Source organism: Myxocyprinus asiaticus, chromosome 7 (genome assembly GCF_019703515.2).
Source record: "Myxocyprinus asiaticus isolate MX2 ecotype Aquarium Trade chromosome 7, UBuf_Myxa_2, whole genome shotgun sequence".
NCBI classification, from domain to species: domain Eukaryota; kingdom Metazoa; phylum Chordata; class Actinopteri; order Cypriniformes; family Catostomidae; genus Myxocyprinus; species Myxocyprinus asiaticus.
Window position 1 is genome coordinate 14,993,909 of NC_059350.1, and position 13,930 is coordinate 15,007,838.

Sequence of the window (13,930 nt, forward strand, 5' to 3'; positions counted from 1 at the left end):
AACCAATTAGCTTCTGATATGAGGTGTACTAAATTGGAGGTGTACCTGTGGATGTATTTTAAGGCATACCTTCAAACTTAGTGCCCCTTTGCTTGACATCGTGGGAAAATAAAATAAAATCAGCCAAGACCTCAGAAAATAAATTGTTGACCTCCACAAGTCTGGTTCATCTTTGGGAGCAATTTCCCAATGCCTGAAGGTACCACATTCATCTGTACAAACAATAGTACACAAGTATAAACACCATGGGACCAAGTGGCCATCATACCGCTCAGATAGGAGACACATTCTATCACCTAGAGATAAACGTAGTTTGGTGCTAAAAGTGCAAATCAATCCCAGAACAACAGCATAGGACCTTGTGAAAATGCTGGAGGAAACAGGTAGACAAGTATCTATATCCACAGTAAAACGAGTCCTATATCAACATAACCTGAAAGGCTGCTCAGCAAGGAAGAAGCCACTGCTCCAAAACTGCCATAAAAAAAGCCAGACTACAGTTTGCAAGTGCACATGGGGACAAAGATCTTACATTTGGAGAAATTTCTTCTGGTCTGATGAAACAAAAATGGAACTTTTTGGCCATAATGACCATCGTTATGTTTGAAGGGAAAGGGTGAAGGGTGAGGCTTGCAAGCCGAAGAACACCATCCAACTGTAAAGCATGGGGGTGGCAGCATCATGTTGTGGGGGTGCTTTGCTGCAGGAGGGACTGGAGCACTTCACAAAATAGATGGCATCATGAGGAAGGAAAATTATGTGGATATATTGAAGCAAAATCTCAAGACATCAGCCATGAAGTTAAAGCTCGGTCACAAATGGTCTTCCAAATGGACAGTGACCCTAAGCATACCTCCAAAGTTGTGGCAAAATGGCTTAAGGACAACAAAGTCAAGGTATTGGAGTGGCCATCACAAAGCCCTGACCTCAATCTCATAGAAAATTTGTGGGCAGAACAGAAAAAGCGTGTGCGAGCAAGGAGGCCTACTTAGTTACACCAGTTCTGTCTGGAGGAATTCCAGCAACTTATTGTAAGAAGCTTGTGGAAGGCTACCAAAAAACGTTTGGCCCAAGTTAAACAATTTAAAGGCAATGCTACCAAATACTAACAAATTGTATGTAATCTGACCCACTGGGAATGTGAAGAAATAAATCATTCTCTCTACTATTATTCTGATATTTCACATTCTTAAAGTAGTGATCCTAACTGACCTAAGACAGGGAAAGTTTTCTACGATTAAATGTAAGGAATTGAGAAAAACTGGGTTTAAATGTATTTGGCTAAGGTGTATGCAAACTTCTGACTTCAACTGTATTGCATTGGACTTGAGAAATGGTAAAATGAGACTTGTTGTTTGAGAAAATAATGTTATTTTGCCTATATTACCAGACAAACATTCTCACATTTCCTTAATACCAACATTTTAAATATTATCCTCCTTGCAATGTCCCTACCATCTTTCAAATCAAGCATACGCCCTTGTCTCATACTATTATTACAACTTGTCACAATATCAGGTTGGAGTTTGACAAGTATTTTACTAAATTTTTGTTTATGTGTCTGATAACCAATATACATAACCATTTTTGTATTATGATGATCTATATCACTTATTACTGACCTCTGAATGTGAAGATTTTAAGTCTAACTTTTAGACAATTTGTCTTCCACAACAAAAGTTTTTTGTTTATTTGGAAATAAGTGGAATGCCAGTTAAAAATATCATTCAGTATTATCATTCTGTCTCTACTCTGTACACTGGTTAAATTCTGAAAATTTATGACGGTCGATAAAAAAACGGACATAAAAAACTGATTGCCAAGTTTATATTGAGATGCATACAGAGAGATAATTACCTCCTCTGGAGCATGTACCTGTTGGCCAGTGCCGTACCTCATTACAGTTTGACAGCCATGAGCTCTGATTGGCCTCTACACAGAGGTTGTGTCCCTCCTGCTGCCATTAACGAAATTCAGTGCTTTGCTGCTCAACTAGTGAATTAAATTGGAAATATGGCCATGCCACTTTTTCAACCAAGACGTGTCAAAGGCCACGAAGAATGACAAAACACATACTGGCAGTGCAATTACTGAGCATGTCAGCTGTCTCATTTGATTTTGGAGAGTGAGCGGATTTGAGTTTGTTCTGTGGCTTCGTTTGTCCGCAGACAGATTTTAGATCGTTGTTTTCCCTTCTGTCAGGTAGGGCATTTGTGAAACAGTTTGGCTTAACACACACCTAGAACTTCATGAGATCTAAAACAAGTTGAAACTGACAATACAAGTCTAATTTCGTCCTCTTCAAAGGTCATCCAGCTAACAAGAGATGTTACATGCGGATGTTACAAGTGTAAGAGCTGATTGGAAATGTTACAGTGGGGTCATGAATTTGATGAAAAGAAAATCTCAAGCATTGAGTTCAGATGCTGTATAGTGGTTCAGAGAATGAAATGTTTAGAATGAAAACCAGCTTACTATACAAAAATAAGTAAGCTTATTTTATAATATTTAGCATTTTTTTTTAAATCATATTTTTGTGTTAAAATGTCCTAACATTTGGCAGTACAATCAAAGAGTAAAGAAAGCACAAATGTATGAAAACATATGGAGCAGCCCAGTCACAATTACAAGACAAGCATGACATGCATTTTCATTTCCATACACATTAACTGGATATTCAGTAAAACACGTTTTACAAAAAAAACCCAACTATTATTCAGTTAGAAAGTTGTATACAGGTGCATCTCAATAAATTAGAATGTCGTGGAAAAGTTCATTTATTTCAGTAATTCAACTCAAATTGTGAAACTCGTGTATTAAATAAATTCAGTGCACACAGACTGAAGTAGTTTAAGTCTTTGGTTCTTTTAATTGTGATGATTTTGGCTCACATTTAACAAAAACCCACCAATTCACTATCTCAACAAATTAGAATACATCATAAGACCAATAAAAAAAACATTTTTAGTGAATTGTTGGCCTTCTGGAAAGTATGTTCATTTACTGTATATGTACTCAATACTTGGTAGGGGCTCCTTTTGCTTTAATTACTGCCTCAATTCGGCGTGGCATGGAGGTGATCAGTTTGTGGCACTGCTGAGGTGGTATGGAAGCCCAGGTTTCTTTGACAGTGGCCTTCAGCTCATCTGCATTTTTTGGTCTCTTGTTTCTCATTTTCCTCTTGACAATACCCCATAGATTCTCTATGGGGTTCAGGTTTGGTGAGTTTGCTGGCCAGTCAAGCACACCAACACCATGGTCATTTAACCAACTTTTGGTGCTTTTGGCAGTGTGGGCAGGTGCCAAATCCTGCTGGAAAATGAAATCAGCATCTTTAAAAAGCTGGTCAGCAGAAGGAAGCATGAAGTGCTCCAAAATTTCTTGGTAAACGGGTGCAGTGACTTTGGTTTTCAAAAAACACAATGGACCAACACCAGTAGATGACATTGCACCCCAAATCATCTCAGACTGTGGCAACTTAACACTGGACTTCAAGCAACTTGGGCTATGAGCTTCTCCACCCTTCCTCCAGACTCTAGGACCTTGGTTTCCAAATGAAATACAAAACTTGCTCTCATCTGAAAAGAGGACTTTGGAACACTGGGCAACAGTCCAGTTCTTCTCCTTAGCCCTGGTAAGATGCCTCTGACATTGTCTGTGGTTCAGGAGTGGCTTAACAAGAGGAATACGACAACTGTAGCCAAATTCCTTGACACGTCTGTGTGTGGTGGCTCTTGATGCTTTGACCCCAGCCTCAGTCCATTCCTTGTGAAGTTCACCCAAATTCTTGAATCGATTTGCTTGACAATACGCATAAAGCTGCGGTTCTCTCGGTTGGTTGTGCATCTTTTTCTTCCACACTTTTTCCTTCCACTCAACTTTCTGTTAACATGCTTGGATACAGCACTCTGTGAACAGCCAGCTTCTTTGGCAATGAATGTTTATGGCTTACCCTCCTTGTGAAGGGTGTCAATGATTGTCTTCTGGACAACTGTCAGATCAGCAGTCTTCCTCATGATTGTGTAGCCTAGTGAACCAAACTGAGAAACCATTTTGAAGGCTCAGGAAACCTTTGCAGGTGTTTTGAGTTGATTAGCTGATTGGCATGTCACCATATTCTAATTTGTTGTGATAGTGAATTGGTGGGTTTTTGTTAAATGTGAGCCAAAATCATCACATTAAAAGAACCAGAGACTTAAACTACGTCAGTCTGTGTGCATTGAATTTATTTAATACACGAGTTTCACAATTTGAGTTGAATTACTGAAATAAAGGAACTTTTCCACGACATTCTAATTTATTGAGATGCACCTGTATATTACCCAGAACCAGATTATAAAATGGAGGTACACCTCAAACCCCTTCACACGCAGTATGTCTACATTTTTCACTATTACTTTAGTATTCCACATGTACCACAAAATTAACATTACAACATCAGTAATGCTGTAGTTTATCTCTTTAAAACACAAAAGCAGATATATTTTATTTTCTTAAAATGTAGGCAAAGTAAATGGCCAGAGAGTTGGAAACATGTCTCAAGTATTAATAGCCTACCAGTTTGTTTATGAATTATGAAACCAAGAGCTAAGGGTGTTATTTTTGTAAAGGACTATCACTCCTATACTGCTCACAGTCTCCACAGTGATGCTAAGGGATTTTACAGGACTATATTTACCGCCATGAAAGACCGCCTAAGTCTCTTTCCTCATCATGTGCAACAAAGAAAAACAGTCATAATCTTACTGTGGATGAGTCACTAGTGAATCTTGTCACAAATCAAGTCTTTGTTACCTTAGTTTTTCCATTGTAGTTGAAACCTCAAGGCTCTCTGATAGCTCATGTTTTGCAGTTCATTTGGCAGTGCTTCTGCCAGCGCCTATTTTAGTTTGAAATGTGTTAGAGGCTTTGTAGATAATGTTAGCTATTGACATGTGTATGGAGGAGGTGTGGGCAACAGAGCAGAATTTATCAGTACACAACCCTTAACTTCTTTCAATTACTATTTTTTTTTTACATTTGATTGTGCTCAATTAAAAGTTCAAGAACAATCTCAATTTAAATATTCAATTTCATAACCTTTATTTTTTATTGCTTGTGTGGGCCAGATATGTGTACCATCTAAGCATTTGGCTCATACAATCCACAAAGTACCATACTTTTACAATATATGGTGATAAAACATTACTAATAGCCATGTCTTTAATACTCTTAACCATGGACTTTCTTGGTTGTTTTGGACATTCTATTCAGTGCCTGATTGGAAATCCTATAACACTGCTTGAAGATTTAGGGTAAACATGAAAATGCTTAAATTAATGTCATGTAAGCTGTAGTGTACAGTATATGACATATCATATGATATAACCAAAGCAACAAATATTAAAATTTAACATTTCCCTTTGTGTTTTCAGCTAGCATGCTAACCGTTTAGCCTGCTTAGCTAACATTCCATCATACATTCCCTACAGCAGGGGTTCCCAAACTTTTTTATCAGCCAAACCCCTTTGACCTGAATGATTTACTTGAAGTACCCCCTGATATTTTAAGTAATATAAACCTTTCAAATATAATTAATTTTACGTATTAGCACTTTATTTTTCTTCTTATTATTATATTTTAATGAACCTTTATTACATCTATTCTTCTTTTCTTGTAAAAATTATATATTTTATTTAATTTAATACATTTCTATTCCAATCAGAGATTTCCCTACAGTCACCGTAAAAAAAAAAAAAAAAAAGTATTTTCATTGAAGTAGCAAAGCCAGGGCTGCAGCAGCTATTATAATCTGGGGTGGGGGGATGTCCCCTTTACTTCTAGAAATATTTTTTGAAATGAAACATATTTATAATTTTTAGGAAATGATACATTAGCCTATATTTTAAGTTTTGGCAGCTGTGGAATAAAAGATTTGCAGGCGCCTAAATGACACTTTAAGACCCATCAGAAGCCTACGTCAACAAGTCCGTTTGGCTGTGAACAGAACCAGCGCACAAGCGGATAACAGTACAGGCCAAGAAGATGCAGCCATCACCTATTGCTTTTCAGGACTATAGGGCAAACAATGTCAGATTAATGAAAGATACGTTTAAAACATGATTGCGTTGTTTATAATGAAATTGATAACTTTGGTGAAAATGTTTTAATACAGTTGCATGAGAGCATGCACTCTTGCTCTCTTTATCACTGAAAGACACACAAGCAAGGAGAGAGAGAGAGAGAGATTGTGCTCTCATGCAACTGACTGACGATGAAAAAATGGCACTGAAGCCAGACAAAAGGATGGGTAAAAGGTCAAATTGACACGCTTGGTTTAATTTTTTTTATTGTATTTTTTTTAACTTTTTTTTTTTACTTGTCAAATGATAGACAACATTTGGAATTATTCGTCAATATTTTAAAAATTGGTAAATGATGGAAATATTTTCATACGCAACCTCACACTCTCACGAACCCCCTGGAGTTCCCTCACGAACCCCCAGGGGTTTGCGAACCCCCATTTGGGAAACCCTGCCCTATAGTAAGCAAGCTAATAAATGATCCTTCTAAGCTTACATATTCAAAAATGAAAATTTTAACTAGTTGCATATTTACTTAATTGTTGATATCAGGAAATGTCAATCGCTTTAGTAATAAAAAAAATAATAATAATAATTATTGATATAAAAAATTATAATATTTACTAGTAAGAAGCAGTGGCAGTCTGTGACAGAATTTTCAGAGGAGGCAAATATATAAATTAGTAGGAACGAACGGAACACATGACACAGTGCCAGCTACAGACTACAGTCAATGCAAATATTTATAAATGAGTGGAGGGCCCCATTCCATGTACAGTAAGATCTACTCACCTAATTGACTACTGTATGTGTCGACGAACTCCATCCTCCATTGCTTCATTGCATCAAATAAATACATGATCATGTCATTCAGTCTTTTTCAAATGTTTTTAGATCTTCCAATAACTTTTATTCCATCAATATTTTGGCATATTTTGAAAGTATCTCTTAACCATTCATGTTATCCACAAGTAGGCTTAATGAAGCGTAAACGTGATACTGAAAGCTGATTGGCTTGAATGGTTACCTCTGATAATGACTGGATATAAATGCGGGAGACAAATTTCATTTTGCCTCTGTTTGGCCATTTTTGGATGCCTTTTGAATGGAAGCAGATGACTTTGCACCATTTGAATATCCATTTTGGTTGGCCAGTTTACTAATGAGAGGAGGCTTTATGCCGTCAGCCTTCTCTGGCATTCATACCTATTCATACAGTAATTTAAACTCACCTGTCCACTGCGCATGAAACAAAAACTGAAATAAAAACTGAATTTTTTTTTCATTAAAGGCATCTGAGTTGTGTATGTTAGTAGGTAAACGGATTAAAACAATGCTCATTTTGAATATATTTTTGAGGAGGCGCCGCCTCCCTTGCCACCTCTGACCAACCGCCGCTGGTAAAAAGTGCGTTGCTGATACTCTCACTTAGCAGTTTATTAGGAACACCTGCACACCTACATATTCATGAGATTATCTAATCAGCCAATTGTGGGGCAGCAGTGCAATGCATAAAATGCAGATATGGGTCATGAGCTTCAGTTAATGTTCACATCAACAATCAGAATGGGGAAAAAATTTGATCTCAGTGATTTCGACCGTGGCATGATTGTTGGTGCCAGACGGGCTGGTCTGAGTATTTTTGTAACTACTGATTTCCTGGGATTTTCACGCACAACAGTCTTAAGAGTTTACTCAGAAAGGCTATAGTAACTCAGATAACCACTCTGTACAATTGTAGTGAGAAGAATAGCATCTTAGAATGCACAACACGTCGAACCTTGAGGCGGATGGGCTACAACACCAGAAGAGCACGTCTGACACTTCAATAGTATCATAGTGTTTCTAATAAAGTGCTCAATGAGTATATGTGAAATTGGAATTTCAACTAGTAAGAAATTATATATAGATATCTGTAATTGCATTTTGAACAGGAGTGAATGACAGATAATTGTGAAATTCTACTAGCGAAAATGCCATTACAGATATCAAGAATTATGTTTTTTACTAGTTTAAATTGCAGTGTTTTTATCAAGCAGGGCCTTCGTTAGGGTCGGTGACTTTTTAGGTCCACCGGAGGACTATCGCTAGTACCGAACAGTTGCAAACAACTAACCAAGGGGGATTGGATTTCATGGGGGGACTGAATATTACATGACACCGTAAACATAGACAAACAGAATGATACAAACAGTAAAGCATTCCAGTGCTGTTATACTAATTATCCACAGTCTTGAAACGCTGCTTTTCCAATCTGATTAGAGGACCAGAACTATTTGTTGTTTTTTTTCTATTCAATATTCAAATTCATAACTGAAACTAATCTTCTATTCAATACCATGGACAATTAATGTCAATCTAAATTCAAAATGGCACATTACGTCTTTTGAGGGAAACAGGCACAAGAGGATATTAAAAAACAATTTCTCCCTCTCTTGCTTTCTCTCTTGCTGTCTCTACAGGGGCTGGTGTTTTCTTTCTAGCCTGTGCAGAAGGAGAACAGATCAGTTTTTTGTTTGATTGCATCGTCCAAGGCATATCACCCAGCAGGGGGCCATTTGGACTGCGCCCAGTCCTGCCAGGTGAGTTTGTGTTTGTGGAGGTATGTGATGGAAGATCTCAGTCGAGAGACAATGTCCTAACTGCTAGCCTCATTAGCTTGATGTGGTGTAGTCTGTATGTGTGTAAGCATTATGCATGATTAGTATGTGTTGTACGTGTTTGCTTTCTCCCTTAATTTGTCACTCTAGATCTACACAGATCAGCCACAACCTTTAAACCACCTGCCTAATATTGTGTAGGTCACCCGTGCCGCAAAAACAGCACCAACCCGCATCTTTGAATAACATTCTGAGATGCTATTCTTTTCACCATGATTGTACAGAGCGGTTATCTGAGTTATCATAGACTTTGTCAGTTCTAACCAGTCTGGCCATTCTCTGTTGACCTCTCTCATCAACAAGAAGTACCGCTCACTGGATGTTTTTTGTTTTTCAGAATGCTATTCTGAGATGCGGGTTGGCGCTGTTTTGGCGGCTTAAGGGGGACCTACACAATATTAGGCTGGTGGTTTTACTGTTGTGGCTGATCGGTGTATGTTCAGAATTAATTTATAACATGTAGAGCCACAGTGGAGTACAGATACTATCAAACTAGTGAAGAAAAAATATTCTTGAATATTAGTCCTTTTAATCTAACAAAGCAACTTTGTGAAATGCTATAGTGGTAATTGTGTCACAATTAACAGCAGTGCAAATCATTTTATCGAACAGACACGATCATGCTTGTACATCTAGTAATAGAAGTGTGCTGTAGTCAATCAAATTCATTAAGTTTAATGAACTTTAATGAGTCCTACTCTGTAATGACAATAATCTTTTAAATCTAGGCACTCAATGGCTCCAAGTCAATGGAGGATAATAATAAATGAATCTACATGTTACATACTTTATCATTTAAATGGAGCCTAATATTACTTCCCTAATACTGAATTATTGTCCTAAAAATCAATGCAAGGTTCTCAATTAGTTTTGATCTGTCCTAGATATTTTACCACATCAGCATAATAGTATATTAAACATTAATGAGTCTAACATATAGCTTTATGGATCACACTGCAATGAGCCACACTGACACACAGAGAATCATTTCATTGATTCACAGTTGGTGAGTCAGTGACATTGAGCTAAAATTACAGTATATGGTCTAGCTGAAAGGTTGCAGGCTGACAAGGTTGTGAGTACAGAAACCTGTGGAGAGCTGCCATGCAGTTAATAATGTGAAAGAAGGATATGAAGGGTTGGATTTAAAATGGCTTAAAACGTTTACTTTGGTTTCATAGCTAAATGTAATGCAAGTGTAGTTAGTGACCCACTACATAGCCAGAAAGTTTGTAAGATAGTAGAACTCACATTTCTGTATTTGTATATTGGTGAATGACATGACGCTCTTATCGCTTGGATCTATTTAGTTATCCAGAAATACATAAAAATGTGAGCTGTCAAAATTAATGTCAATGCATGCGATTAATTTAAAATGTTTTACGCGTACATTTTTCTTTAATGCAATTAACGTATTTAACAATTTTCACATTAGATTCTGACATTTCATTGAGCTCCGTGTGTGTTCTGAACACTGATTGGAATAGGGCAGAACGTTTGCGTTGTGTCCAGAGTCAATTACACTGACGTACACACAACAAAAACACACAACAGTGATTCCGTTTTAATGATCAAGTGATGGAGAAAAGAACGCTTACAAAACAAACCCAGATGGGATTTGTGACAAAAATAAAGTACCTTGCAGCCTTTGATTCTGTACATGCTTCTGTAGTAATTTAATTCTAAAGTCTTAACTATCACCTAAATGCCAAACACACAATACATTGCACTGATGAGGGACTACTGTGCTAGGCTAGCTTGTTGGAGTTCTCAGAGTTCAAATAATTTCAACTTTTAACCTGTTTCCGCTGATCTTTCAAAGTGCCAGCTAAAAATTACCAGACAATTCGGATGAAGTATCAACACTTGGTCAGTGCCAGTGCTAAAAGCAGCACAAGGCATTGGCCGTGTTCAGAATGGCATACTACCATACTACTCTTACTAATTCTGCCATACATAGATATGACAGAATCAGTTAGAGTAGTATGGGTAGTATGCCAATTCCAAAGACAGCCATTTGTCTGCAGCAAGTTCAAAGTGACCCTTGATGCCCTGACTCGAATCATGTGAATTCCATATCCAAAGTAGATAGCCACAGCCTGCCAGCCGATTAATATTGTGGAGGATGAGGGTTTAAGAGATATAATGCGCATTGCAATGTATATGCAACTTAGGGGGCCAAGTTCTTTCAATTAGTTAACCTCCCACTTAGACTTAGCTAAACATTTAATGTATTTTAATTGGTGATATTCTATCTTAATACTGTGGAAGGCTTTGTTTGGAAAATGTTAATAAAGCAGTAATATTACATATTGCTTTGTTTTCTTTCATAAAAAGCACAATAAATGCATTTTGACAGAAAAAGAAGTGTATATATAGTCAAATTGTATATTATTTCTTTAAAAGCAGTGATTACTTATATTAAAATGTAAGTAATTTTTGAAAAACTTTTTTCCACTAAATCAAAGTCAGGTAGTGAAACCATCACACAGGTAGTCAATTTGTTGTCATGTTAAAAAAAACAAAAAAAACTTTTTGGACCTTCGTGACTGTGGAGGAAGTTTTTTTTATTTAAAAAAAGACATTTTATTGATATTTGTGATTCAAAAATATTTTTTATCTTCACTCATTTCAAAAGTTTTTCAAACTTTTTTTTATTAAGTTGCGTACACGTATTCTAGGAGCAATGAAAATATTTTAATACTTGATTGTTACACCATTTTTAAAGTAATAAAAAAACATTTTTCATTAGATAATGCTATAAAAGTTTTTCTAATATGTATACAACAAACATGGTCACAAATATTAAATTCATGTGTTTTAAACAAATTTTTAAAAAGATTTATCTCAAACAACCTTATTTTCACGGTCGGTGAGTCCACGGGATTGTTCCCCCTGTGTTTACGTTTCTTCTCGTGTGTCAGGTGTCGCTTGGCACCCGGAATCATCATCGCCATGGGAATGGTGTTTCCATGGTGACACTGATTATTCCACTTTCTGCAAGCAAGCGGCACCTGATTGTGTTTTGCTTTCTGCCTATATATGCCCCACTCTGTTTTGTGTTCTTTGCTAGATTGTTGTTGTGTGTTCATTTACTCACCTCGCTCTCTCTCTCAGCCCTAGTCGGTCCTGTTTCTTGTTTTCTGAATTGGTTGCCAGTCCCTGCCTGTGTGCCTGGATTGTGGTTACCTTTCTGTCGGTTGCACTGATATCTCTGATTCTTCTCCTGAGGTTACCTCATTGGTTTTCGCCCGCTACATCGACTCTGCTCTCCACACTACCATGACGCACACAAGCCTACGAACACTCTTCATTGCCCTGCTGCTGTCGGTGCCGGGGTTCCCCCTGACTCTTCACCAGCTCTGCTGAGTTTACTAAATAAAGTATTGTAATAAAGTCTCTGGTCTCATTGCTGACAGAACAATCTAGCCACGATGGATCCAGCAGAGGACTCTGACATTCGATCTGTGCTCTTTCAGCAGGGAATATTCTTGGGTCGGCAGCAGGACCAAACCTCTGCCTCCAACCGCACCATTGAGATGTTAGTGTCACAATTAACGGAGTTTACTTCCCAGCTCCAACAGCTCCGCTCGCCCCCGTACATGCGTCCTGCTGCTGAACCCTCCACACCAGCTCTAGTGGCACTGGCCAGCTTCGGGCGATACGAGTCCCACTCCAATCCCCGGCATTCCTCTCCCAATGTTCACTACATTTCTCGCTGCAGCCTTCCGCTTTCCCTTTAGAGTCTTCCAAAGTGGCATTTGTCATCACATTCCTGAGCAGAAGGGCCAGTGAGTGGGGCACGGCGATGTGGGACAATAAATGCCCCTGCATCTCTTCATTCGAAGCCTTCTCAGAGGAGCTTATTCGGGTTTTTGATCTGCATGCTCAGTTCCGTCAGGGGTTGTTGGATGCCATTCAAGATGAACTGTGTGCTTTGGACTTGCTGTCCAGTTTCAATGACTTGGCGGATTTGGCCATTAGAATTGACCAACGTCTCGCACTTCGGCGCATCCGGCGTCGCTCAACACCCCATCGGTCAGCTGATCATCATCTCTGCGCATTTCTGGCTGCCGAACCTGCTACGCAGCAGTCTGACGGGGAACCGATGCAGATTGGGAGGACTCGCCTGTCTCCTGGGGAGAAACGGCGGCGCATCTCTCTGGGTCTTTGTCTCTACTGTGCTGGCAGCAGACATTTTTCTGCTAACTTTCCAGTAAAAGCCAAAGCTCGTCAGTAGGAAAGGGGTTACTGGTGAGTGCTACCCCATTAAGTAAAAACCCCGCACTTCGGACTCTCCTCCTGGCATGACCAGTCAGCCATTCTGTCTCTGCTTTGGTGGACTCTGGAGCTGAGGGAAATTTCCTGGACGCTGCTACAGCCTACAACTGGTGGATTCTGGTGATCAAGCTGGACGAACCCATCACCGCTTATGCCATCAGCTACTCCCCCCTTGGCTATCATCACTCATTCCACCAAACCACTCACCTTCGTCTACGGCAACAATTTCGAGGTACTGTCTTTTCTCCTGGTCCGGTCTCCTATGGCTCCGGTGGTCTTGGGGCATCCATGGTTGGTAATGCACAATCCTCACATAGACTGGTTAACCAATTCTATTCATGCCTGGAGTCCTTTTTGTTCGTCTCATTGTCTTAACTCCGCCGTTTCCCCTGTCCAGTTTTGTGTTTCTTTTCAGGATGAACCAGTGGTCTTAACTGGTGTACCCATGGCTTACCATGATCTGGGGGCGGTGTTCAGTCGGTCCCCTCACCGTCCGTACGATTGCGCCATCGATTTGCTTCCCGGTACTTCTCCCCCACGAGGTCGGTTATATTCGCTATCAGCTCCCGAGAGGGAGGCCATGAATAAATATAGAAATGATTCTCTGGCAGCTGGTCTTATCTGCTCTTCCTCTTATCCTGCAGGGGCGGGGTTCTTCTTCATGGAGAAGAAGGATGGCTCGCTTCGACCTTGCATAGATTATCGGGGGCTGAATGACATCACAGTGAATAATCGCTATCCTTTGCCGTTGATGTCCTCAGCTTTCGAACTCTTGCAGGGAGCGTCCGTCTTCACAAGTTGGACCTCCGCAATGCCTATCACGTTGTTCGGATCAGGGAGGGGGATGAGTGGAAGACAGCCTTTAACACCCTCAGGGGACATATTGAATATTTGGTCATGCCTTTTGGATTGGTTAACACCCCGGCT

At 39.1% G+C, this 13,930-nt stretch overlaps 1 protein-coding gene across 4 annotated transcripts in view; it reads left to right on the forward strand.

Moving 5' to 3' along the window:
* Window positions 1–13,930, forward strand: part of LOC127443893 (protein Dok-7-like) — a 42,695-nt gene that overhangs the window by 13,038 nt on the left and 15,727 nt on the right. For all 4 annotated transcript variants that reach the window (XM_051702927.1, XM_051702928.1, XM_051702929.1 and 1 more), the window contains exon 5: window positions 8,525–8,644. In XM_051702927.1, coding sequence (XP_051558887.1) covers window positions 8,525–8,644 — 120 coding nt within the window. The remainder of the gene's footprint in view (window positions 1–8,524; window positions 8,645–13,930) is intronic.